The sequence below is a fragment of the Aethalodelphis obliquidens genome, unplaced genomic scaffold (assembly GCF_003676395.1).
Source record: "Aethalodelphis obliquidens isolate GAN/ISIS:26980383/991018 unplaced genomic scaffold, ASM367639v1 scaffold2, whole genome shotgun sequence".
NCBI lineage: Eukaryota > Metazoa > Chordata > Mammalia > Artiodactyla > Delphinidae > Aethalodelphis > Aethalodelphis obliquidens.
Window position 1 is genome coordinate 26474844 of NW_020837946.1, and position 23539 is coordinate 26498382.

At 35.7% G+C, this 23539-nt stretch overlaps 1 protein-coding gene across 13 annotated transcripts in view; it reads left to right on the plus strand.

The window, feature by feature from the left end:
• The window catches only part of KANSL1L (KAT8 regulatory NSL complex subunit 1 like), a 146065-nt gene that overhangs the window by 13722 nt on the left and 108804 nt on the right, over positions 1–23539 (plus strand). For 6 of the 13 annotated variants that reach the window (XM_027122469.1, XM_027122463.1, XM_027122490.1 and 3 more), the window contains exon 2: positions 1922–3038. In XM_027122469.1, the coding sequence (XP_026978270.1) occupies positions 1951–3038 (1088 nt within the window). In that variant the 5' untranslated portion in view covers positions 1922–1950. Of the gene's footprint in view, positions 1–9; positions 1210–1921; positions 3039–19078; positions 19180–23539 lie in introns of those variants that run through there. The other 7 variants (XM_027122493.1, XM_027122494.1, XM_027122496.1 and 4 more) reach the window with 3 other exon arrangements.

A 23539-nucleotide genomic window follows, 5' to 3' on the forward strand; every position in this document is an offset into this window, starting at 1 on the left:
TTATTCTTGTAAACACATAAACACACACATGTATATGTACATAAGTATGGTATGGTTTTGTGTTTGTGTTTTATTTATATGGTACCATACTATATATAATCTGCACCATTTCTTTTTTTTTAAACTTTATTCTGTTTTTGAGGTTTGTCCATATTGATACATATAGATCTAGGTCATTTTTTTAAAACTGCTATTCTAGTATTCCATCATGTTTTAATATCCATTCTCTCACTGTTAGATGTCTAGGTTACTTTGAAAGAGTGTTTTGCTCATACAAACACTGATCTCTTGTGCACCTGTGACAAACACATTTTCCACATTATTGTCAAATTATAGAATCAATTTATAGTTGAAACAGATGTGAGAAATCTTATTTACCCATGTTCCCATGGTAAGTGATATTTTCAGACTTACCCTCTTTTCAGTTTGGTGATTAGAAAACTGGTCTCTTGCATTATTAATCTGCATTTCATTTATTACTGGTAAAGTTGAGTATATGTTTAATGACCATTTGGATGTCATCATCTCTGAAGTGTCCGACTGTTGTAACCTTTGCCCGTTTCTAGGAGTTCTTAATATATTCTGGATACTAATCCTTTGTCTATTGATATATGTTGCAGTTATCTTCTCCTAGTCTATCACTTGCTTTTAACCCTGTGTGTAGATTTTTATTTTAATTGCATAGAAGTTTTTGTGCCTTTTTTTCCTTTTGATCATTCTTATTAGTCTTTGCAAAGAATCAGCTTTAGGTTCTGTGTTTTTAAACAAGAATGAAGGGTGTAGAGTTACAGCTACCTCCTGGGGACATACAGTATGGGAGTGTGGCCATTCAAATGGCTATTAACTGTCATGTGCATTGAAACAAAAATTATGGAGTGTCATAGTTCCAAAGTGCCTTCAAAAACTTTTAATTGTTAATGAAGAAAATTTTTTTCACTAACTCTTCAATCTTCATAATTTTTTCATCATAATTTTTAATAGTACTAGATTAACTTTTTTATGAGTCAGAATATATGGTTTTATACTTTTTTAATAAAATAAAATTTGTTTAATTATGGAATTAATCTTTAGTGTCATCTGTTACATTCCCCCCTATTTTTCAGGCAGGAGTAAGAGCTTCTATAATGATAATTGATGACTATCCATTTGTGAAAAGGAAAATAATGATTGCAGATGATTTTTCAGAAAAAAAATTTTTGCACATTGCAGGTTAGGCTAGTTTTTACTACCACATTATTTTTAGCACCTGTGAAATTATATACTTTTTTTTTTTTTTTTGCTGTGCTGTGAGGCTTGTGGGATCTTAGTTCCCCGACCAGGGATTGAACCCTTACCCTGACAATTAAAGTGCAGAGTCCTAACCATTGGACCACCAGGGAATTCCCAATTATATACGTTTTTTGTAGTTCAGTTCACTTATATCTTATTACCTTATTTCCTACATTTTAGTTATTATTAATACTGTTCAGATTGTGAAGTTTAAATTGAGAAATGAAGGTTTTGAGCAATTTATTATACTTTATAAAAATAATACTTTTGGCTGAAAGTGTGGGATTGACTCACATTTTCAAGTATGAATCCCAGGTTGGATTTTTTTCTTTTAACTCTCACCAAACATTGTCCAAAAAATGGAATCCTGAGATGTAATTGCATTCCCAAATATTTGTCTAACTCTTAAATACTAGGCACTGTGCAACTTTCATTTGAGTTTTGGGTGTTAGGCCCACAGTCAGAATGGAGAATAGTCCTTATTGAATTCCTTATGAGCTAGCAAAGAGCAAAGATAATGTTAGGAGTTGGGAAATAGAGGAGGAATTTAGTTCCATTCACTTTTTAATCAGAGACATTGAAAGCGTTGCCCTTGGGGAAAGTATAAAACTTTTTTCTTGATATTTGATCATTTATTTTTACATTATTTTAGGTTTGCAGTAATTATCTGCAGGATTCGCCATGACCCCAGCTCTGAGGGAGGCAGCAACAAAGGGTATCTGCTTTTCATCTTTACCAAGTACCATGGAGTCGGACAAGATGCTATGCATGGAAGGTCCAAGAACGGTAGATGAAAAGCTAAAAGGAGACACTTTCTCTCAGCTGCTGGGATTTCCAACTCCTGAACCTACTCTTAGCACTAATTTTGTGAATTTAAAACATTTTGGCTCCTCTCAGTCTTCAAAACATTACCAGACTGTTCTTTTAATGAGTTCTAATGCTACATTAAATAAATACAGTGAGAATTATAAACAAAAGAAATTAGGGGAACCCCACTGCAATAAGCTGAAAAACATACTGTGTAATGGTAGCAACATTCAGCTCAGTAAAATCTGTCATTCTCATTCTGAAGAGTTCATCAAAAAGGAACCTCTGTCAGATACCAAAAGTCAGTGCATGACAGATGTACAAATTATTTTGGATTCAAATATAACCAAAGACACTAATGTAGATAAAGGACAACTGAAAAACTGTAAGTGGTACCAAAAGAATGCACTTTTGGATAAAGATAGTGACGCTGAGATTAAAAAGGGTTTATTGCACTGTGCTCAAAACAAAATTGGGCCTGACCACTCAAACGTGCCTATTAGTTCCTCAACTGCTGAAAAAGAGGAGGAAGTGAATGCTCGTTTACTTCATTGTGTAAGCAAACAGAAAATTTTACTTAGCCAAGCTAGAAGAACTCAGAAACATTTGCAGATGCTCCTGGCAAAGCATGTTGTTAAGCACTGTGGTCAGCAAATGAAATTTTCTATGGAACATCAACTCCCCAAAATGAAGATTTTTCATGAACCTACCACAATTTTGGATAACAGTTTACCTAAATGCACTGAAATTAAACCAGACATCAACTTATTGACTGCAGAGAATAAATTGTGGAATGATACAAAAAATGGCTTTGCACGGTGTACAGCTGCAGAAATCCAAAGATTTGCACTGTCTGCTACAGGGCTGTTGTCTCATGTTGAAGAGGGTCTGGATTCTGATGCAACTGATAGCAGCTCTGATGACGATTTGGATGAATATACCATTAGAAAAAATGTGTCAGTGTAAGTGCAAAATTATTATTAGACCTTTTACTGTTCTGTATATAGCAGCAATTTTGTCTTGATTTCAAGATATGTTTAAAAGAAATAGATTTTCTAAAATCTTAATGCCATAATCTTTAAGTTATAAAACTTTGGTGAATTTTTAAAATGTTTCTTTTGTTAAAAATGACAGTCTGTTAATACATACATACTATTTAAAAATAAGTTACCCAACTGCTCTATCTAGGGAAAAAACCCAGATAGGAATAATGAAAAATAATTAGCTATAAATATGTATTTTTCCTGTTCTTGAATAGAATAGGCTGTGGACAGGGCTTAAAATTTTGCTTAAGTTATCTAGCCAAAATGTATAGCTAAAAAAATTTAAAGTCTGCGTAGGTAGCCCTCACTGGCTTCAGGAGTTTATCAGTTGGCAGTACATATAAATTGACCTGCTAGTTAGAAAATTTTTTTTTAACTATTTATATGCTCGTATTCACAGCTTTCAGCTCTGGTCTTTACCAATTTAGTCAATTTTTGCTAGATTAATATAACCAAAACAAAATTATAATGTCAGCTCTTAGATACCTATTGAATGCTTATTATGTGCTGGACCCTAGAGATTCAGTGATAGACAAAATATTCAGCCTCTACCCTCTTGGGAATCTGCTTCAAACAGAGATACCTAGATATTTTATAAAACGAAACAAAACAAAACAGAAGCACAGAGAAAAATAGTTTTACCTATCATACCATTTTAATACTCCAGAACAGTTCTGATAGAAGTTTCTGGGATGATGGAAATGTTCTATTTCTGTGTTATCCAGTAGGCACTAGTCTCATGTGGCTATTGAGCACTTGAAATGTGGCCAGTACAACTGAAGAACTGAATTTTTTAAAATTTATTTATTTATTTATTTATTTATTTATTTATTTATTTATGGCTGCGTTGGGTCTTCTTTGCTGTGCGCAGTCTTTCTCTAGTTGCGGCGAGCGGGGGCTACTCTTTCATTGCGGTGCACGGGCTTCTCATTGTGGTGGCTTCTCTTGTTGCAGAGCACAGGCTCTAGGCACGTGGGCTTCAGTAGTTGTGGCTCGCGGGCTCTAGAGCGCAGGCTCAGTAGTTGTGATGCATGGGCTCAGTTGCTCTGCGGCATGTGGGATCCTCCCGGACCAGGGCCTGAACCCATGTCCCCTACATTGGCAGGTGGATTCTTAACCACTGTACCACCAGGGAAGCCCAGAACTGAATTTTTAATTTTATTTAATTTGAATTAATTTTATTTTAAACAGCCAGCTAGAATATAGTTTCTAATCTAGCTTTCAGAGAATCTGTTAATGTCCCTAAATTGATGCAAAATACTGTGTATATATGTGGCATTTGGGGAGGAAGAAGTTCATCATTTTTATCAAATTCTCAAAGATAAGTGAGAATCATTATAGAATTAGAAGCGGAATACATTAATTTTTACTAATAAGTAGAAGGTCAGTATATTAATTTTTATAGTAAGGAGTAAAATGTAAAACAAAGTGAGCATTCCAGGCTTTTTGGTGTTCTGTTATCACTATATTTGAAATGGATTTGAATGAGAGCTAATAGTTATTGAGGACATATTTTTCTAACTGGCATTGTGCTATTTACTTTACATTTGATATATTATTTAATCCTTTCAACAACCATGGGAGGTAATTGTTGTTATCTTTATTTCGCTTAATAAGAAAAAGGCTCAGCATGGCTAAGTGACTTGCCTATGGTCAAAAAGCCAGATAAGTGGTGGAGCTAGGCTTCTTGCCCATGTATGTGAAACTTTAAACCTATGCACTTTCTGTTGGACCATCCAACTTTGTCAACATTATATCAATGATGCTTACACATTATTAAGCAAGTGTGTTCTATAAGAAGTCCAGAAATTTATCAGGTTTTCTATTTATAATGCTTTTGAAGTAATTCAATTTAATAACATTTAGTAGGTAAATGCTGTAAATTATTTACATTTTGTTGTTGAGAAGAGCTAATGGGCAGGGTTTCTTTTTTTTTTTTTTTTTTTTTGGCGGTACACGGGCCTCTCACTGCTGTGGCCTCTCCTGTTGTGGAGCACAGGTTCCGGACGCGCAGGCTCAGCGGCCATGGCTCGCGGGCCCAGCTGCTCTGCGGCATGTGGGATCTTCCCGGACTGGGGCACAAACCCGTGTCCCCTGCATCAGCAGGCGGACTCTCAACCACTGCGCCACCAAGGAAGCCCTAGGGCAGGGTTTTTTATTATTGAAATATAATTGATGCACAATGTTATGTTAGTTTTGGGTATGCTGTGTAGTGATTTGACATTTACATGCATTTTGAAGTAATCACCAATATAAGACTAGTAACCATCTGTCCCCATACAAAGTTATTACAGTATTATCAACCATATTCCTTATGCTGTATATTACGTCTCCGTGCCTTATTTGTTTTATAAATGGAGGTATATACTTCTTTAATCCCCTTCACTTCTTTCCCCCACCACCCCACACCCTCCTCCTCTGGCAACCACCTTTTTACTTTCTGTATTTATTAGTCTGTTTTTGTTTTGTTCCGCTTGTCTTGTTTTTTAGATTCCATATATGAGATCATATGGTATTCGTCTGACTTATTTCACATAGTATAATACCCTCTAGAGTCATCCATATTGTTGCAAATGGCAAGATTTCATTTTTTTATGGCTGAATAATATTCCATTGTATGTATATGTATATATATAAAAAAAACTTCTCCATTCACCTATGGATAGACACTTAGGTTGCTTCCGTGTCTTGGCTCTTGTAAATAATGCTGCAATGAACATGGGGGTGCACATATCTTTTCGAGTTAGTATTTTCATTTTCTTCGGATAAATACCAGGGAATGGATTGCTGGATCATAAGGTAGTTCTATCGTTAAATTTTTTGAGGAACCTCCATACTGTTTTCCATAGTGGCTGCACAAATTTACATTCCTAACATTAGAGCACAAGGGTCCTTTTTCTCTGCATCCTCATCAACACTTGTCATTTCTTGTCTTTTTGATAATAACTATTCTAATGGTGTGAGGTGATAGCTCATTGTGGTTTTGATTTGCAGTTCTCTGATGATTAGTGATGCTGAGCACTTTTTCATGTGCCTATTGGCTATCTGTATGTCTTTTTTGGAAAAATGTCTATTCAGGTCCTCTGCTCAGTTTTTTTGTTTTGTTTTGTTTTGTTTTGTTTTTGCGGTACGCGGGTCTCTCACTGTTGTGGCCTCTCCCGTTGCGGAGCACAGGCTCCGGACGCGCAGGCTCAGCGGCCATGGCTCACGGGCCTAGCCGCTCCGCGGCATGTGGGATCTTCTCGGACCGGGCCAACACCCGTGTCCCCTGATTGGCAGGTGGACTCTCAACCGCTGCGCCACCAGGGAAGCCCCACTCTGCTCAGTTTTTAATCAGGTTGTTTGTTTTTGATGTTGAGTTGTATGAGTTCTTTGTATATTTTGGATATTAACCCTTTATCAGATATATCATTTGCAAATATATTTTCCCATTTAGTATTCAGCCTTTTGATTTTTTGATAGCTTCCTTTGCTATGCAACTTAATTTTAAGCAACTTAAAGGCAAGTACTACTTTTTCTGTCATTGTATACCCAGTTCCTAGCACTGTCTGCTTTTTAGTGGTTGTTTGGTATTGGTTGAGTGAAAGAATGAATTTTTCTGTATTTGTATATGTAGCTGTAAAGGTACAAAAATCAAGGTTGGCAGTCTGTAAAATTTTCTCTTTCTATATGTTTTATTTTTTCTTCTTCCATTCTGCAGTATATCTTTACTTGATTTTTCCCTCCTTTCTTCCTTGGTCTCTTGTAACAAACTGGTCACAAAATGTATCTTATACATCTTAGAACCCGCATGAGTGTGTGTTGAATGAATGAATGAATAAAATATACCAAAATATGGACATTTGAAAGTCATTATTTTATTCTAATATTTAAAATTTTAATTTTGATAAGTAAAATTGATATGTGTATTATGCTTATCTTAAAAATCTTAGATTATATGATAACTAATGTCTTTTTTTTTTTTTTAATTTATAGCCCATATAAGAAAAACAAGTTCCTTCACTCCATCACTCTCATCAGGAAATTTACCTGTGAAGGAATATGATGGTTTTAAGAAATTGGAAAGTACTCACATTAGCCATTACCAGTTATTTAAAATATATATTTATATGTAGACAGTAGATTAATTTATAATGACATTACTGATATACTTTAAAGACAACTTGTGGCTGAAAGACTAATGTGCATTAGGCACTTTTCTAAAAAGTCAATTTACTTTGCAAAGCAAAACAGGAGGACTTTATATTTTTTGTAGGTTTGAGATATAATCCTTATAATATGAATGGAAACTCCCCCCTCCATGTTCTGTCTCTTTGGTGAAGGAACACAAGTTATGGACATACTTGTGTTACAGTCGTGGCTTGCTCTGTGACTCTGAGCAATGGTTAGGTTATTCTTAACCCACTGAATCAGATTCCTCTTTTTTGGTCTACCTTAAAGAGTTCTGGAGATGATTAGATGAAATAATAAATATAAAGTACCTATGCCTAATAAGGCACTGAGTTGATAGCCAATAAAGAGTGCCTTATTAAGCAGTTTATGGTTGTGGAAGACTGGAGCTTAATATCCCATGGAAAACTTGGGGAGCCAGTGTAAAATACATGCCTGAGTTAACCATTTGAGAGGTGAAGAAGCTGGAGTATTTGTACATCAAATCCCGTCAGTTACTGGGTGAAGACTATTCCTGGTTTTACTAATTCCCTGGCAGTTCTGTTCTGCCACTTGAGTGACAAAGACTGCTTAAGCACCACCAACAAAAAGCCCTCAAAGAAATGCAGGTGCTGGCAGTTGGAAGTCAGTCTGTGTCTGCTGAACTGGTATGTGTGAAGGGATGTGGATGGGTTTGACACACTGTGTTACAATTATGTTACCTCTCATCTGGTGGTAAGGCATTAGAGTTCTAGCTTTTATTTATTTATTTTTTCTTCTCTTCTGGGAAATGATGATTAGTTACTTTCTTCCAGGATGCCTGTGGGAAAACTCATAGATTTTAACACAGACATATTCTGATCCTTCAATGTTGTAAGAAAAAGGAAGAAACATGGCTTCTTTTCTTATCTGAGGAAATCTGCCAGTATCTTCCAAATCACTCAACCATCTTGGGTGCTTGGAGAAAAATCTCTTCATTTTTCCATATTAGTTTCCATGTATTCAAATTTTCTTTTTAGTTTTTACTTCAGTATGTAAATTGGCTATCTTGATAAGGAAATTCTTTTAAACAAAATCAGATATTTACTAAGAAAGAAGGGAGAGTTGTTTAATTATAAGCTGTGAGGTGACTCTAGATTGAACGATGGGAAAGAGCTAAGTAAATAATTTCTTGCAGAGCTGCAGAAATGAATACTCAGTTTTCTGTATAAACACTTCCTATTTTGCCAGTAGAAAGAAAAAAACCAGGTGATGAATTTCCCTTTGAGAAATTTGATAAATAGGAGTATGAGCTCAGTGTGACATTCAGAGAGTAAAGAGACGAATAACATTATATTAATAAATTGCAAATGAGTACTTTTATACTTGTATAATATCAAGTTGACAAATTGTTTTGTATTTATCACCTTTTTTTTTTTTTTTTGTGGTACGCGGGCCTCTCACTGTTGTGGCCTCTCCTGTTGTGGAGCACAGGCTCCGGACGCGCAGGCTCAGCGGCCATGGCTCACGGGCCCAGCTGCTCTGCGGCATGTGGGATCTTCCTGGACCAGGGCACGAACCCATGTCCCCTGCATCGGCAGGTGGACTCTCAACCACTGCGTCACCAGGGAAGCCCCTTAGTTTTTCTTTTACAGAAAGTCATATAGTTGGAATCATATAGTATGTAGCCTTTTCAGATTGGCTTCTTTACTTAGTACTATGCATTTAAGTTTTTCCCTTGTCTTTTCCTGGCTTGATAGCTCATTTCTTTCTAGCACTGAATAATATTCCATTGTCTGCCTATAACGACAGTTTATCCATTCACTTGTTGAAAGGTGTCTTGGTTGCTTCTAGGTTTTGGAAATTATGAATAAAGCTGTTATAAATATCTGCATGCTGGTTTTTGTGTGGACATACATTTTCAATTCATTTGTGTAGATGCCAAGGAGTCCAATTGCTGGATTATATGGTAAGAGTATGTTTAGTTTTGTAAGAAACTGCCAAACTGTCTTCCAAAGTAGCTATACTATTTTGCATTCCAGCCAACAATGAATGACAGTTCTTATTGCTCCACATCTTTGCCAGCATTTGGTGTTGTCAGTGTTTCAGATTTTGGCTATTATAACAGATGTGTAGTGGTATCTTATTGTTGTTTTAATTTGCAATTCCCAAATGACATATGATGTTGAACATCTTTTCATATGCTTACTTGCCATATATATATATCTTCTTTGGTGAGGTGTCTGTTCAAGTCTTTTGCCTACTTTTTAATTGGGTTGAGTTTTAAGAGTTCTTTGTATATTTCAGATAATAGTCCTTTATTATATATATCTTTTGCAAGTGTTTTCTCCCAGCCTTTGGCTTGCCTTCTCATTCTCTTTCAAGTGTCTTTACAGAGGAGAAGTTTTTAATTTTAATGAAGTCTAGCTTATCAATTATTTCTTTCATGGATCATGCCTTTGTTTTGTCTAAAGTGTCATCACCATATGCAAGGTCACCTAGATTTTCTCCTATGTTATCTTTTTGGAATTTTATAGTTTTGCGTTTTACATTTAGTTCTATGATCTTTTTTTTTTGTGGTACGCGGGGCTCTCAACGCTGCGGCCTCTCCCATTGTGGAGCACAGGCCCCGGATGCGCAGGCCCAGCAGCCATGGCTCACGGGCCCAGCCGCTCCGTGGCCTGCGGGATCTTCCCGGACCGGGGCATGAACCCGTGTCCCCCGCACCGGCAGGCGGACTCTCAACCACTGCACCACCAGGGAAATCCCTATGATCATTTTTGAGTTAATTCTTGGAAAGAGTGTAAGGTCTATGTCTAGATTCTTTTTTTTTTTACATGTGGATGTCTAGTTTTTCCAACACTATATATTGAAAAGACTGCCTTTTCTCCACTGTATTGCTTTCACATCTTCGTCAAAAACCAGTTGACCATATTTTTGTGGATTTATCTGGGGGCTCTGTATCTGGTTCAGTTAATCTATTTGTCTGTTCTTTTGCCAATACCACATTGTCTTGATTACTGTAGCTTTATACTAAGTCTTGAATATGGATAGTGTCAATCCTCTGACTTTGCTGTTCTCCTTCAATATTGTGTTGGCTATCATGGGTCTTTTGCCTCTCCATATAAACTTTAGAATCATTTTGTTTATTTCCACAAAATAGTTTGCTGGCATTTTGATTGGCATTGCATTGAATCTATAGATCCAGTTGGGAAAAACTGGTATACTGACAATATTGAATCTTCCTATCCATGAACATGGAATTTCTCTCTAATTTTTTAGTTCTTCTTTGATATCTTTAATCATAGTTTTGTTGTTTTCCTCATATAGATCTTATACATATTTTGTAAGATTTATACCTAAGTATTTCATTTTGGGGGATGGTAATGTGCTTTTAATTCAAATTCTGCTTTTTTACTGCTGGTATATGAGAAAGCAGTTGACTTTTGTATATCAACTTTGTATCCTGCAACCTTGCTGTAATTGCTTATTAGTTGTAGGCTTTTTAAAAATGATTCTTTTGGATTCTTCCCATAGATAATCATGTCATCTGTGAAGAGAGTTTTATTTCTTCCTTACAAACTTGTATATCTTTTATTTCCTTTTCTTGTCTTATTGCTTTAGCTATGATTTCCAGTACAATGTTGAAAAGGAGAGATGACGGGATATCTTGTCTTGTTCCTGATCTTAGTGGGAAAGGTTCTACTCTCTTACAATTAAGTATGATATAGCTGTAAGTTTTTGGTAGATAATCTTTATCAGGTTGAGAAAATTCCCTCTTTTTCTAGTTTACTAAGAGTTTTCATTGTGTATGTTGTACTTTGTGAAATGCTATTTGTGCACCTATTGGTATGGTCATGTGATTGTTTTCTCTTTGATGTGATATGATGTAATGATGTGATATTGATATGATAATATGATGCCTGTTGATATGATAGATCACATTAATTGATTTTGAATGTTGAACCAGCTTTGCATACCTAGGATAAATCCCACTTGGTTATGGTATGTAAGTCTTTTTATACATTTTTAAATTCAATTTGCTAACATTTTGTGGTTCTTTGTGTCTATCTTCATGAGATTGTAGTTTTCTTGTAATAGCTTTATCTGGTTTTGGTATTAGGGTAATGCTGACCTCATAGGTGAGTTAGGAAGTAGTCCCTCTCCTTCTATCTTCTGAAAGAGATTCTAGAGAATTCGTAAAATTTCTTCTTTAAATTTTTGGTAGAATTTATCAGTGAACTCATTTGGGCCTGCTGCTTTCTGTTTTGGAAGGTTACTAATTATTGATTTAATTTCTTTAACAGATACAAGTCTATTCAGATTGTTTATTTCTTCTTGTTTGAGGTTTGGCAGATTGTACCTTTCAAGGAATTAGCCCATTTCCTCTACATTATCAAATTAGTGGACTTAGAGTTGTTCATGTTACTCCTTGATTATCCGTTTAGGGTTCATAGGATCTGTGGTGAAGTCTCCTCTTTCATTTCTGATATCGGTAATTTCTGTGATCTCTCTTTAATTCTGGTTATCCAGGACAAAGGCTTATTGACTTCACTGATCTTTTCAAAGAACCATTTTTTGGTTTTTTTGATTTTTCTCAGTTGATTTCGTGTTTTCAGTCTCATTGATTTCTGCTCAGATTTTTATTATTTCTTCTACTTACTTTGGATTTAACTTGCTCTTCTTTTTCTAGTTTCCTAAAGTGGAGCTTAGATGGTTGATTTTTAGATCTCTCTTATTTTCTAATGTATGAATTTAATGCTATAAATTCTGTTTTTTCTCTTAGGCTTTTCCCTGTAAGCAGTGTTTCCACTGTATCCCACAAATTTTGAGACTTGTATTTGCATTTTCCTTTCATTCATAGTATTTTAAAATTTCTACTGAGATTTCTTCTTCACCCCATGTATTAATTAAAAGTGTGTTGTTTAATCTCCAAGTATTTGGGGATTTTCCAGTTAACCATTCTGTTAATGATTTCTAATTTAATTCTATTGTGGCCTGACAGCAGACATTATATAATTTCTGTTTTTTAAAACTTGTTGAAGTGTGTTTTATGGCCCACAATATGGTCTGTTTTGGTGAATGTTTAATGTTAGCTTGAGAAAAATGTGTAATCTGCTGTTGTTGGATGAAGTAGGCTATAGGTGTCAATTATATCCAGCTGATTACTGGTGCTGTTGAGTTCATCTCTGTCTTTACTGATTTTCTGCCTGTTGGATCTGCACATTTCTGATAGAGGGAATGTTAAAGTCTCCGATATAATAGTGGATTCACCTATTTCTTCTTGCAGTCATCTATCAATTTTGCCTTACATAGTTTGATGCTCTTTGTTAGATGCATACACATTAAGGATTGTTATCTTCTTGAAGTGTTGACCCTTTTATTATTATGTAATACCCCTCTTTATCAATGATAACTTTTCTTGCTGTGAAGTTTGGTCTGTCTGAAATTAACATACCTACTCCCACTTTCTTTTGATTAGTGCTAGCATGGCCTAACTTTCTCTGTCTCTTCAGTTTAGTTTTTTTTTTTTTCTTTTTTTTTTTATAGTATAGCAGTTATTTATTAGTGAGATAAATGGTTACAATTCTCCCTCTGGACCTGTTTAGCCTTGTACATAAAACAATTATTATTATTTTTAATTGAAGTATAGTTAATTTACAATGTTGTGTTACTTTCAAGTCTACAGCAAAGTGATTGAGTCATATATATATATATATATATATATGTATATATTAGATTATTTTCCATTATAGGTTATTATAAGATATTGAGTATAGTTCCCTGTGCTATACAGTAGGTCCTTGTTGTTTACCTATTTTGTATATAGTAGTGTGTATATGTTAATCCCAAACTCCTAATTTATCTCTCCCCCTCCCTTTTGGTAACCATAAAATTGTTTTCTGTGTCTGTGAGTCTATTTCTGTTTTGTAAATAAGTTCATTTGTATCATATTTTAAGATTCCACATATAAGTAATATTATATGATATTTGTCTTAACTCTTTCTGACTTACTTCACTTAATATGATAATCTCTAGATCCATTCATGTTGCTGCAAATGGCATTATTTTATTCTTTTTTTATGGCTGGGTAACATTCCATTGTGTATATATATACCATATCTTCTTTATCCATTCATCTGTTGATGTTGCTTCCATGTCTTGGCTATTGTAAATAGTGCTGCTATGAACACTGGGTGCATATATCTTTTCAAATTAAAGTTTTCTCTGGATATATGCCCAGGAGTGGGATTGCAGGATCATATGGTAACTCTATTTTTAGTTTTTTAAGGAACTTACATACTGTTCTCCGTAGTGACTGCACCAATTTACATTCCACCAACACTATAGGAGAGTTCCTGTTTCTCCACACCCTCTCCAGGATTTACTATTCGTAGAGTTTTTAATGATGGCCATTCTGACTGATGTGAGGTGATACTTCATTGTAGTTTTGGTTTGCATTAATATAATAATTAGTGATATTGAGCATCTTTTTGTGTTCCTGTTAGCCATCTGTATGTCTTCTTTGGAGAAATGTCTATTTAGGTCTTCTGCCTACTTTTTGATTGGGTCGTTTGTTTTACTGACATTAAGCTGTATGAGCTGTTCGTATATTTTGGAAATTAATCCCTTGTTGGTAGCATTGTTTGCAAATATTTTCTCCCAGTCCGTAGGTTGTCTTTTTGTTTTGTTTATGGTTTCCTTTGGTATGCAAAAGCTTTCAAGTTTCATTAGGTCCCATTTGTTTATTTTGTTTCTATTTCCATTACTCTAGGAGACAGATTGAAAAATATATTGCTGTGATTTATGTCAAAGGGTGTTCTGCCTATATTTTCCTCTAAGAGTTTTATAGTATCTGGTCTTACATTTAGGTCTTTAATCCATTTTGAGTTTATTTTTGTATATGGTGTTAGAGAATTTTCTGATTTCATTCTTTTACGTGTAGCTGTCCAGTTTTCCCAGCATCACTTATTGAAGGGACTGTCTTTTCTCCATTGTATATTTTTGCCTCCTTTGTTATCGATTAATTGACCACAAGTGTGTGGGTTCATTTCCGTGCTTTCTATCCTGTTCCATTGATCTATGTGTCTGTTTTTGTGCCAGTACTATATTATTTTGATTAGCTTTGTAGTTTAGTCTGAAGTCAGGGTGCCTGGTTCCTTCAGCTCCATTCTTCTTTCTCAAGACAGTTTTGGCTATTTGGGGTCTTTGTGTTTCCATACAAATTTCTAAGTTTTTTTGCTCTAGTTCTGTGAAAAGTGCCGTTGGTAATTTGCTAAGGATTGCATTGAATCTGTAGATTGTCTTGGGTAGTATGGTCATTTTAACAGTATTGATTCTTCCAATCCAAGAACATGGTATATCTTTCCATCTGTTTGTGTCATCTTCAATTTCTTTCATCAGAGTATTATGGTTGTTTCCTTACTTTCTCTTTTAGAGTATAAAAATGCAACAGATTTCTGTATATTAATTTTGTATCCTGCAGCTTTACCAGATTCATTGATGAGCTCTAGTAGTTTTCTGGTAGTGTCTTTAGAATTTTCTGTGTATAGCATCATGTCATCTGCAAACAGCGACAGTTTTATTTCTTCCTTTCCAATTTGGATTCCTTTCATTTCTTTTTCTTCTCTGATTACCGTGGCTAGGACTTCCAAAACTATGTTAAATACAAGTGGTGAGAGTGGGCAGTCTAGTCTTGTTCCTGATCTTAGAGGAAATGCTTTCAGTTTTTCATCATTGAGTATGATATTAGCTGTGGGTTTGTCATATATGGCCTTTCTTATGTTGAGGTCAGCTACCTCTTTGCCTGGTTACTGAAGAGTTTTTATCATAAATGTTGAATTTTGTCAAAAACTTTTTCTGCATCTATTGAAATGATCATATGGTTCTTATGCTTCAATTTGTTAATGTGGTATATCAGATTCAGTTATTTGCAGATATTGAAAAATCCTTGCATCACTGGGATCCCACTGGATTATGGTGTGTGATCCTTTTAATGTATTGTTGGATTCGGTTTGCTAGTATTTTGCTGAGGATTTTTCATCTATTTTTATCAGTGATATTGGCCTATAATTTTCTTTTTTTTTGATATCTTTGTCTAGGTTTAATGTCAGGGTGATAGTGGCCCAGGGTGATAGAGTGAGTTTGGAAGTGTTCCTTCCTTTGCATTTCAGGAATAGTTTGAGAATGATAGATGTTAAGTCTTCTCTAAATATTTGGTAGAATTCACCTGTGAAGCCATCTGTTCCTGGACTTTTGCTTGCTGGGAGTTTTTAATTACTGATTCAATTTCGTTACTGGTAGTTGGGCTGTTCATATTTTCTGTGTCTTTCTGGTTCAGTCTTGGGAGATTGTACCTTTCTAAGAATTTATCCATTTCTTCTAGGTTGTCCATTTTATTAGTGTATAGTTGTTTATTGTAGTATCTTATGATCTGATCTATTTCTGTGGTGTCAGTTGTAACTTGTTCTTTTTTCATTTCTGATTTTATTAATTTGGACCCTCTCTCTTTTTTTCCTGATGAGTCTGGTTAACAGTTTATCAATTTTGTTTATCTTTTCAAAGAACCAGCTTTTAGGTTCATTGATCTTTTCTGTTTTTTATTTTAGTATCTATTTCATTTATTTCTGCTCTGATCCTTATGATTTGTTCTACTAATTTTGCGTTTTGTTCTTCTTTCTCTGGTTGCTTTAGGCGTAAGATTAGGTTGTTTATTTGAGATTTTTCTTGTTTCCTGAGGTACAGTTGTATTGCTATAAACTACCCTCTTAGAACTGCTTTTGCTGCATCCCATAGGTTTTAGATTGTCGTATTTTCATTTGTCTCTAAGTATTTTTTGATTTCCTCTTTGATTTCTTCAATGATCCATTGATTGTTTAGTTAAACATATTGTTTAGCCTCCATGTGTTTGTGTTTTTTGCAGTTGTTTTTTTTCTTGTAGTTGATTACTAGCCTCATAGTGTTGTGGTCCAAAAAGATGTTTGATATGATTTCAGTTTTCTTAAATTTACCAAGGCTTGCTTTGTGGCCCAGGGTGTTATTTGTCCTGGAGAATGTTCCATGTGCACTTGAAAAGAATGTATATTCTGCTGCTTTCAGATGGAATGCTCTATAAATATCAATTAAGTCCATCTGATCTTAATGGGTCATTTAAGGCTTGACTTTCCTTTTTGAGTTTCTGTGTGGATGATCTGTCCATTGATGTAAGTGGGGTGTTACTGTCACCACACTATTAATGTGTTACTATCAATTTCTCCTTTTATGTCTGTTAACATTTACCTTATCTATTGAGGTGCTCTTATGTTGGGTGCATATATATATTTCCAATTGTTATATCTTCTTCTTGGATTGATCCTTTGATCATTATGTAGTGTCCTTCTTTGTCTTGTGACAGTCTTTATTTTAAAGTCAACTTTTTATGACATAAGTATTGCTACTCTGGCTTTCCCTTGATTTCCAGTTACATGGAATACCTTTTCCCATGCCCTCACTTTCATTATGTATGTGTCTCTAGATCTGAAGTGAGTCTCTTGTAGGCAGCAAATATATGGGCCTTGTTTTTGTATCCATTCAGCCAGTCTGTATCTTTTGGTTGGAGCATTTAGTCCATTTACATTTAAGGTAATTAATAATGTGTATGTTCCTATTCCCATTTTGTTAATTGTTTTGGATTTGTTTTTGTAGGTCTTTTCCCCCCCTTTCTTCTTTTACTCTCTTTTCTTGTGATTTGATGATTGTCTTTAGTGTTATGTTTGGATTCCTTTTTCTTTTTTGCGAGTATATCTGTTATAGATTTTGTTTTGTGGTTATCATGAGGTTTTTGTATAGGAGTGTGTATATATATATATATATATATATATATATTTTTTTTTTTTTTTTTTTTCTTTTTTTGCGGTACGCAGGCCTCTCACTGTTGTGGCCTCTCCCATTGCGGATCACAGCTCCGGACACACAGGCTCAGCGGCCATGGCTCACGGGCCCAGCTACTCTGTGACATGTGGGATCTTCCCGGACCGGGGCATGAACCCGTGTCCCCTGCATCAGCAGGTGGACTCTCAACCACTGTGCCACCAGGGAAGCCCACAGAGTGTATATTTTTATGTGCTTGTTTTAAGTTGCTGATCTCTTAATTTCAAACACATTTTAGATACCCTGCATTTGTGCTGTTCTCCCTTTATGATTATTGTTTTTGATATATTTTACATCTAATTGTTTTGTGTATCCCTTAACTGCTTATTGTGGAATAATTTTACTACTTTTGTCTTTTAACTTCCCTACTAGCTTTGTGCATGGATTATTTCCTACCTTTATTCTATGTTGGTCTTTACCAGTGAGCTTTTCCAGTTTGTAATTTTCTTGTTTCTAGTTGTGACCTTTTCTTTTTTGCCTAGAGAAGTTCCTTTAGCATTTGCTGTAAAGTTGGTTTGGTGGTCCTGAATTCTTCTAGCTTTTGATTGTTTGTAAACCTTTTGATTTCTCCATCAAATCTGAATGAGAGTCTTGTTGGGTAGAGTATTTTTGGTTGTAGGTTTTTCTCTTTCATCACTTTAAGTATATCATGTCACTCCCTTCTGGCCTGCAGAGTTTCTGCTGAAAAATCAGCTGATAGCCTTATTGGAATTCCCTTGTGTGTTATTTGTTGCTTTTCCCTTGTTGCTTTTAATATCCTCTCTTTATCTTTAATTTTTGTCATTTTGATTACAATGTGTTGTGGTGTATTCCTCTGGGTTAATTCTGCATGGGACGCTGCACTTCCTAGACTTGGGTGATTGTTTCCATCCCCAGGATAGGGAAATTTACAGCTATTATCTCTTCAAATAGTTTCTGAGGCCCGTTCTCTTTCTCTTCACCTTCTAGGATCCCTATAATGCAAATATTAGCATGCTTCATGTTGTCTCAGAGGTCTCTTAAACTGTCCTCATTTCTTTCCATTCTTTTTTATTTCTATTCAACAGCAGTGATTTCCACTACTCTGTCTTCCATCTCACTGATCTGTCCTTCTGCCTCATTTAGTCTACTCTTGATTCCTTCTAGTGTATTTTTCATTTCAGTTATTCTTCAATTTTGTTGTTGTTGTTGTTGTTTGTTTTTTTGTGGCCACACTGTGCAGCATGCGGGAATCTTCATTCCCTGACCAGGGGTTGAACCCATGCCCTCTGCATTGGGAGCACACAGTCTTAACCACTGGACCACCAGGGAAGTCCTGTATTTTACAATTCTGTTTCGTTCTTTATATTTTCTAACTCTTTGTTAAAAACTTCTAATTTCTTGCTCTATGCATCCATTCTCCTCCCAAGTTCTTTGATCATATTTATGATCATTACTGTCAACTCTTTCTCAGGGAGACTGCCTATTTCCATGTCACTTTGTTCTTCTTTTGTGGTTTAATCTTATTCCTTTGTCTGAAACATATTACTCTGTCACCTAATTTTGTGTAAATTGCTATTTGTATTTTTATGTATGTGGTAGGTTGGTTACATTTCTTGACCGTGGAGAAGAGGCCCTCTATAGGAAACATTCTATGCATCCCAGGAGTGCACTTCCCTCTCGACACCCAAGGTCCAGGAGCCAGCTGGTCCCAGGCTAGTGTCTGGCCTGCATTTGGGTGGAGCTGGGTTTTGGTCCTCTGGTGGGCAGGGCTGTATTTAGGGGCATACCTAGATGTGGCTGTGAGCTTAGGAAGTCTTTAGGTAGCCTGACTGCTGATTGGTGGGGCTGTGTTCCCACCCAGTTTGTTGTTTGGTCTGAGGCATCCCAGCACTGGAGCCTGCAGGCTGTTGGGTGGGGTCAGGTCTTGGTGCCAAAATGCCAGCCTCCTAGAGAGCTCACTTGCTGATGAATGCTCCATGATATATCCACCACCAGTGTCTATGACCCTGGAGTGGGCCACAGCCACCCCTTACCTCCCCAGGAGACCCTCCAAAACCAACAGGTAGGTCTGGCCCAGGCTCCCATCGAATTACTGCTTTTTCCCTTAGTCCTGGTGTGTGTGAGCTTTTGTGTGTGCCCTTTAAGAGTGAAGTCTTTATTCCCCCCAAGCCTGTGGAGCTCCTGCAATCAAGCCCACTGGCCTTCAAAACTAAATGCTCTGGGGGCTCCTCTTCCTGGTGCCAGGCCCCTAGATAGGGGGGACTCACATGGGGCTCAGAACTCTCCTGTGGGAGAACCTCTGTAATACAGTTATTCTCCAGTTTGTGGGTCACCCACCAGTGGTATGGGATTTGATGATATCACGAGTCTGCCCCTCCTATAAGTCTTGTTGTGTTTCCGTCTTTATGTCTTTAGTTGTAGAGGGTGGTTGTTCTGCAGATTGTTGTGATTTTGGTGTTCTCATGTTGTGATTTTGGTGTTCTCTTATCTCAGGAGATAAGCTTAAGGTCCTTCTACTTTGCCCTCTTACTTTTAACCTATATGTGTCTTTATATTTAAAGTGGGTTTCTTGTAGACAACATTTAGTTGGGTCTTGTGTTTTGATCCACTCTGACAATCTTTGTCTTTTAATGAGTGTATTTAGACCATTGATGTTTAAAATGATTATTGATGTAGTAGCTTAATATCTACCATATTTGTCACTGTTTTCTATTTGTTGCTCATGTTCTTTTCTCCCATTTTTGTCTTCCATATATTTTCTGGCTTTTGTAGTTTTTTGCGTTTTGCAATTTTAATTGAACATTTTATATAATTCTACTTTCTTTCCTGTCTTAGCATATCAGTTATACTTCTTATTTATTTTTTTTAGTTGTTACCCTAAAGTTTGCAATGTATTTTTATAGCTAATCCACCTTTACTTTCAAATAATACTATAACTCTTCCCAGTTACTGCAAGTACCTTATAATAACAAAAAATCCTGTTGTCTTTGTCCCTTGTATCACTCCTGTCGTTCATTGCATTTATACATATAAGCATATGTAGGCATTTATAAGCACACACACATGTGCATACCTAATTGGTTACATTGTTGCCATTGTTATTTTGAACAAACAAATCCATTATCTGTTAGATCCATTAAGAATAAGAAAAATACAACTTATTTTACCCTTAGTTATTCTCCAGTGTACTTCTTCTCTTTATGTATATCTAAGTTTCTGACTTAATTTTTCAGAGAAGGAAAATTGTTTTCTTTTAACATTTGGCATACAGGGGAATGATGCCAATAATATGTGGAATTCGGCTTGGATTCTTTTCCCCTAAACAAGTTCGAACCTGTTATTGTTTTGGAAAGATCAGGGGCAAGCTTTTTCACAACTAAAGAGAAAGCGTTAGTAGTATAAGAAAAATGCTGAATATTCTGTAAAAGTAACCTATAATACAATAAGGTGCTGGTTTATTGGCACCTTAACAATTTTAACAAAAAATTGCTGTATATTCTACTATATTAAAAGATCTGAGGAAGTTGCAAGTTTTGTTGAAGAAGTTGTAAAGATAGCCTTTATCAATTTCTTTTTAATACAAAGGAACTATCACCAGATGATATTTTTAATTTTTATTAAACTGGTCTCTATTAGAAGTGAATGTCTTCAAGGACCCACATCAAAGGAAAAAACGAGCTCCAGGAAATGAAGCTTTAAAGGATGGACTGACTTACTCTTAATACAAATGCCAGTAGAAACTCAACTGTACTCATATTTTTATACGGCTTGTTATTGTTTTGTTAGGACTCCATAGTCCTTAATTCCATAGATTTTGAGTCCTCTCACTCCAATTCTACTTTTTCCATAGGTTTAGCTCTTTTTATTTTACAGAACATGGAGTTATTTAGGAATGCATATATGCTGTTATAGCAGAAATGCCTGCACTCAATTCTGAGTTAGTGGTAGCCACCTTTTTGAGTAACAAGGGTAGTCTAATCCTCTTTTATCTCATTTATTTTCAGTGCTCATCATAGTGGCTGGCAGGGCTATCCCAAGCCCTTTTGTGTGCAGTAGAAAAAAATGCTCCTTCCTCTGAGTAGGTTTAGATTTTTAATTGCAGAGCTTGGAGTACAAAACTCTTGCTGAATTAGTCCTGCTTGCCCTTTCAGCCAGGCCTTTATGCAGTGTATAGTTTGGAAGCACTATAACATGTCCTGGCTTCCTGAACAAAAGAGTCATGCACACATATAAACACATGCATGTACACACACACACACACACACACACACATACACACAGTGCTTGTTGAACTGATGATGTGCATGACTTCACACTGTTTTTTAGCAAATATATTTTGATTAGTTTAGAAATCATTTATTTCCTTTATTTGTATGTCCCTAATTGTTAATTTTGATGTTATGTGAGGATTTTAAAAATACAGGTAAGACAATTTAGCAGACTATTAACTTTCAAAATTCTTTTCATACAAGAGAAAGGGGGGAGTGGTATTGATAGAATGTATAAATATTCCCCAGCCTCTCCATTTTTTCTTTCTCTCTTCCTTTCTTTGAAGGGAAGGGGGTGATAGATGGTAGGAGAGCAAGACCAAATATGCCAATCTAATGTATAAATTCTTTAAACTAATACAAAAAATTTCAGTTTAGTTAGATGACAAATTGGGTTTTGCCAGATTTCTAGGCAGAATTGCACAATATATTAAGATTGTGACTCAAAGCCACATTCAACAGGTGGAGTAAAAGTCCTCTCTTTCGGTTCCAGATGTGGTTCCTTATATGCGGTAACCTATAAACCCAGAGACAACTTTTCTAATGCTTTTACCTTGTTTCTTGTATGTATGTTGAAGTAGGGACAGGAAAGCTACAATAAAACTCCTACTGGAAAGAGAGAAGGATGGGATACACATGAAAGTTCCTGGTCCTTACAATAATTAATAAAACTTCTTGCTTTGGAAGTAGAGTAAGGTCTTGATAGGATCCTAATTCTGCTTTCTGAGAGAAGTTCCTTTGTCCTTTGTTTTCCATAGTCCCTGACTTTGCTTTTTTAGGAATTATTCCTTAACCGGAAATGGGTGTTGGAGAACATACCCTTATTTGAGGCTGCCCTGGATTCTCACCCTGTGTTCTGTCAGTGCAAACTTGGGCTCCCTGGGTAGAGCATGCTAGACTTGCGGTATTTTTTGCTAATAGAGTTGCCTCAAAAATGTAGGTTTCAATTCTGTTTGCCTCCAGTCAGCTATATGTGAAAATACCAGTACCAAAGATCTCACTTGCTCATAATTGCTAAGCCTACAAACTAGTTACTTTACTAGTTATTTTCCTCAGAGCATCCAACTCTCCCTTAACTTAATAACTGATACCTTGTGGCCACCTGAAACAGTACATTTGGGTAGGGGTTAATCTGACTTTTGCTCCTAGGCAGGCTCTCGTTATGTGGCTTAGAACTCTTAAGAGAAATTGTTGGAATACATTTTTTTGTGTTAGCTGTAGAGAAGCAACTGGCTTTTCTATTCCTTCAAGGTACCCTGTATTATTGGATTATCCATTAAGTTAGAAGTAGGCTATAGTCAGAGAGCCTTCCTAAGCAGAGTTGTATTCTTTTTTTTCTCTGCTTGTAAATGAACTAATTCTTGCCTAAATTCATTCATTTATCAGGCTTAAAACAACAAGTAGTAGTCAATTCATTACAACATTATGACTTTTTCTAGCTGCTTCTGCTAGAACTATAGTCTTGGTAGGCACTTGGTTTCTCTTTTAAATGGTCATATTTTGCTAGTATAGTATATATAGTATAGTGTAGTATAGAAAGGATCACCAACATATGTCTCTTTCCTATCTGCTTTCTGTCCTACCTCTAAGTTAATAGAAATGCTTTGGATTTATCTTATAACCCACTCTGTTGTTCCTAAGAATTTCTATAACATTTAGCATAAAGGCTAAGTTGTAAAAAAGAGACTTAAAACTATAGTGGCTCAAACATAAATTAACTGTTTTTCTTATAGAACAGTTGAAAGGTAGATAGATGTGTGATATAAGTTGGATAAACAACTCTGCTTTCATGAAATAGTCCAGGAACACCCAAAAAAGGAATCCATGAAGCACTTTCAATTTTTGTTGTTGTTGTTGTTGTTAAGATTCTGGTCTTAAACTGCAACTGTAGTTTTTTTTTTAAAGGCAGTGAAATTTTGAATAGGAAATATTTGAAACAAAATAGAAACATTTTAGAGATATCACACACACACACAAACACATATAAAAGTTCTTTGATTTCTAACCATAATGGAGTGGAGTCACTGGTGCTGTTCTTTCTCTTTGGCTGTAAATATCTAGACAAAAATATATGAAACAGTCATTATTTTCAGAAAATGGCAGCAGAGGTCAGAGGTTCAGTGATTTCTGAGAAAAGAGAAACAGATGAAGTGA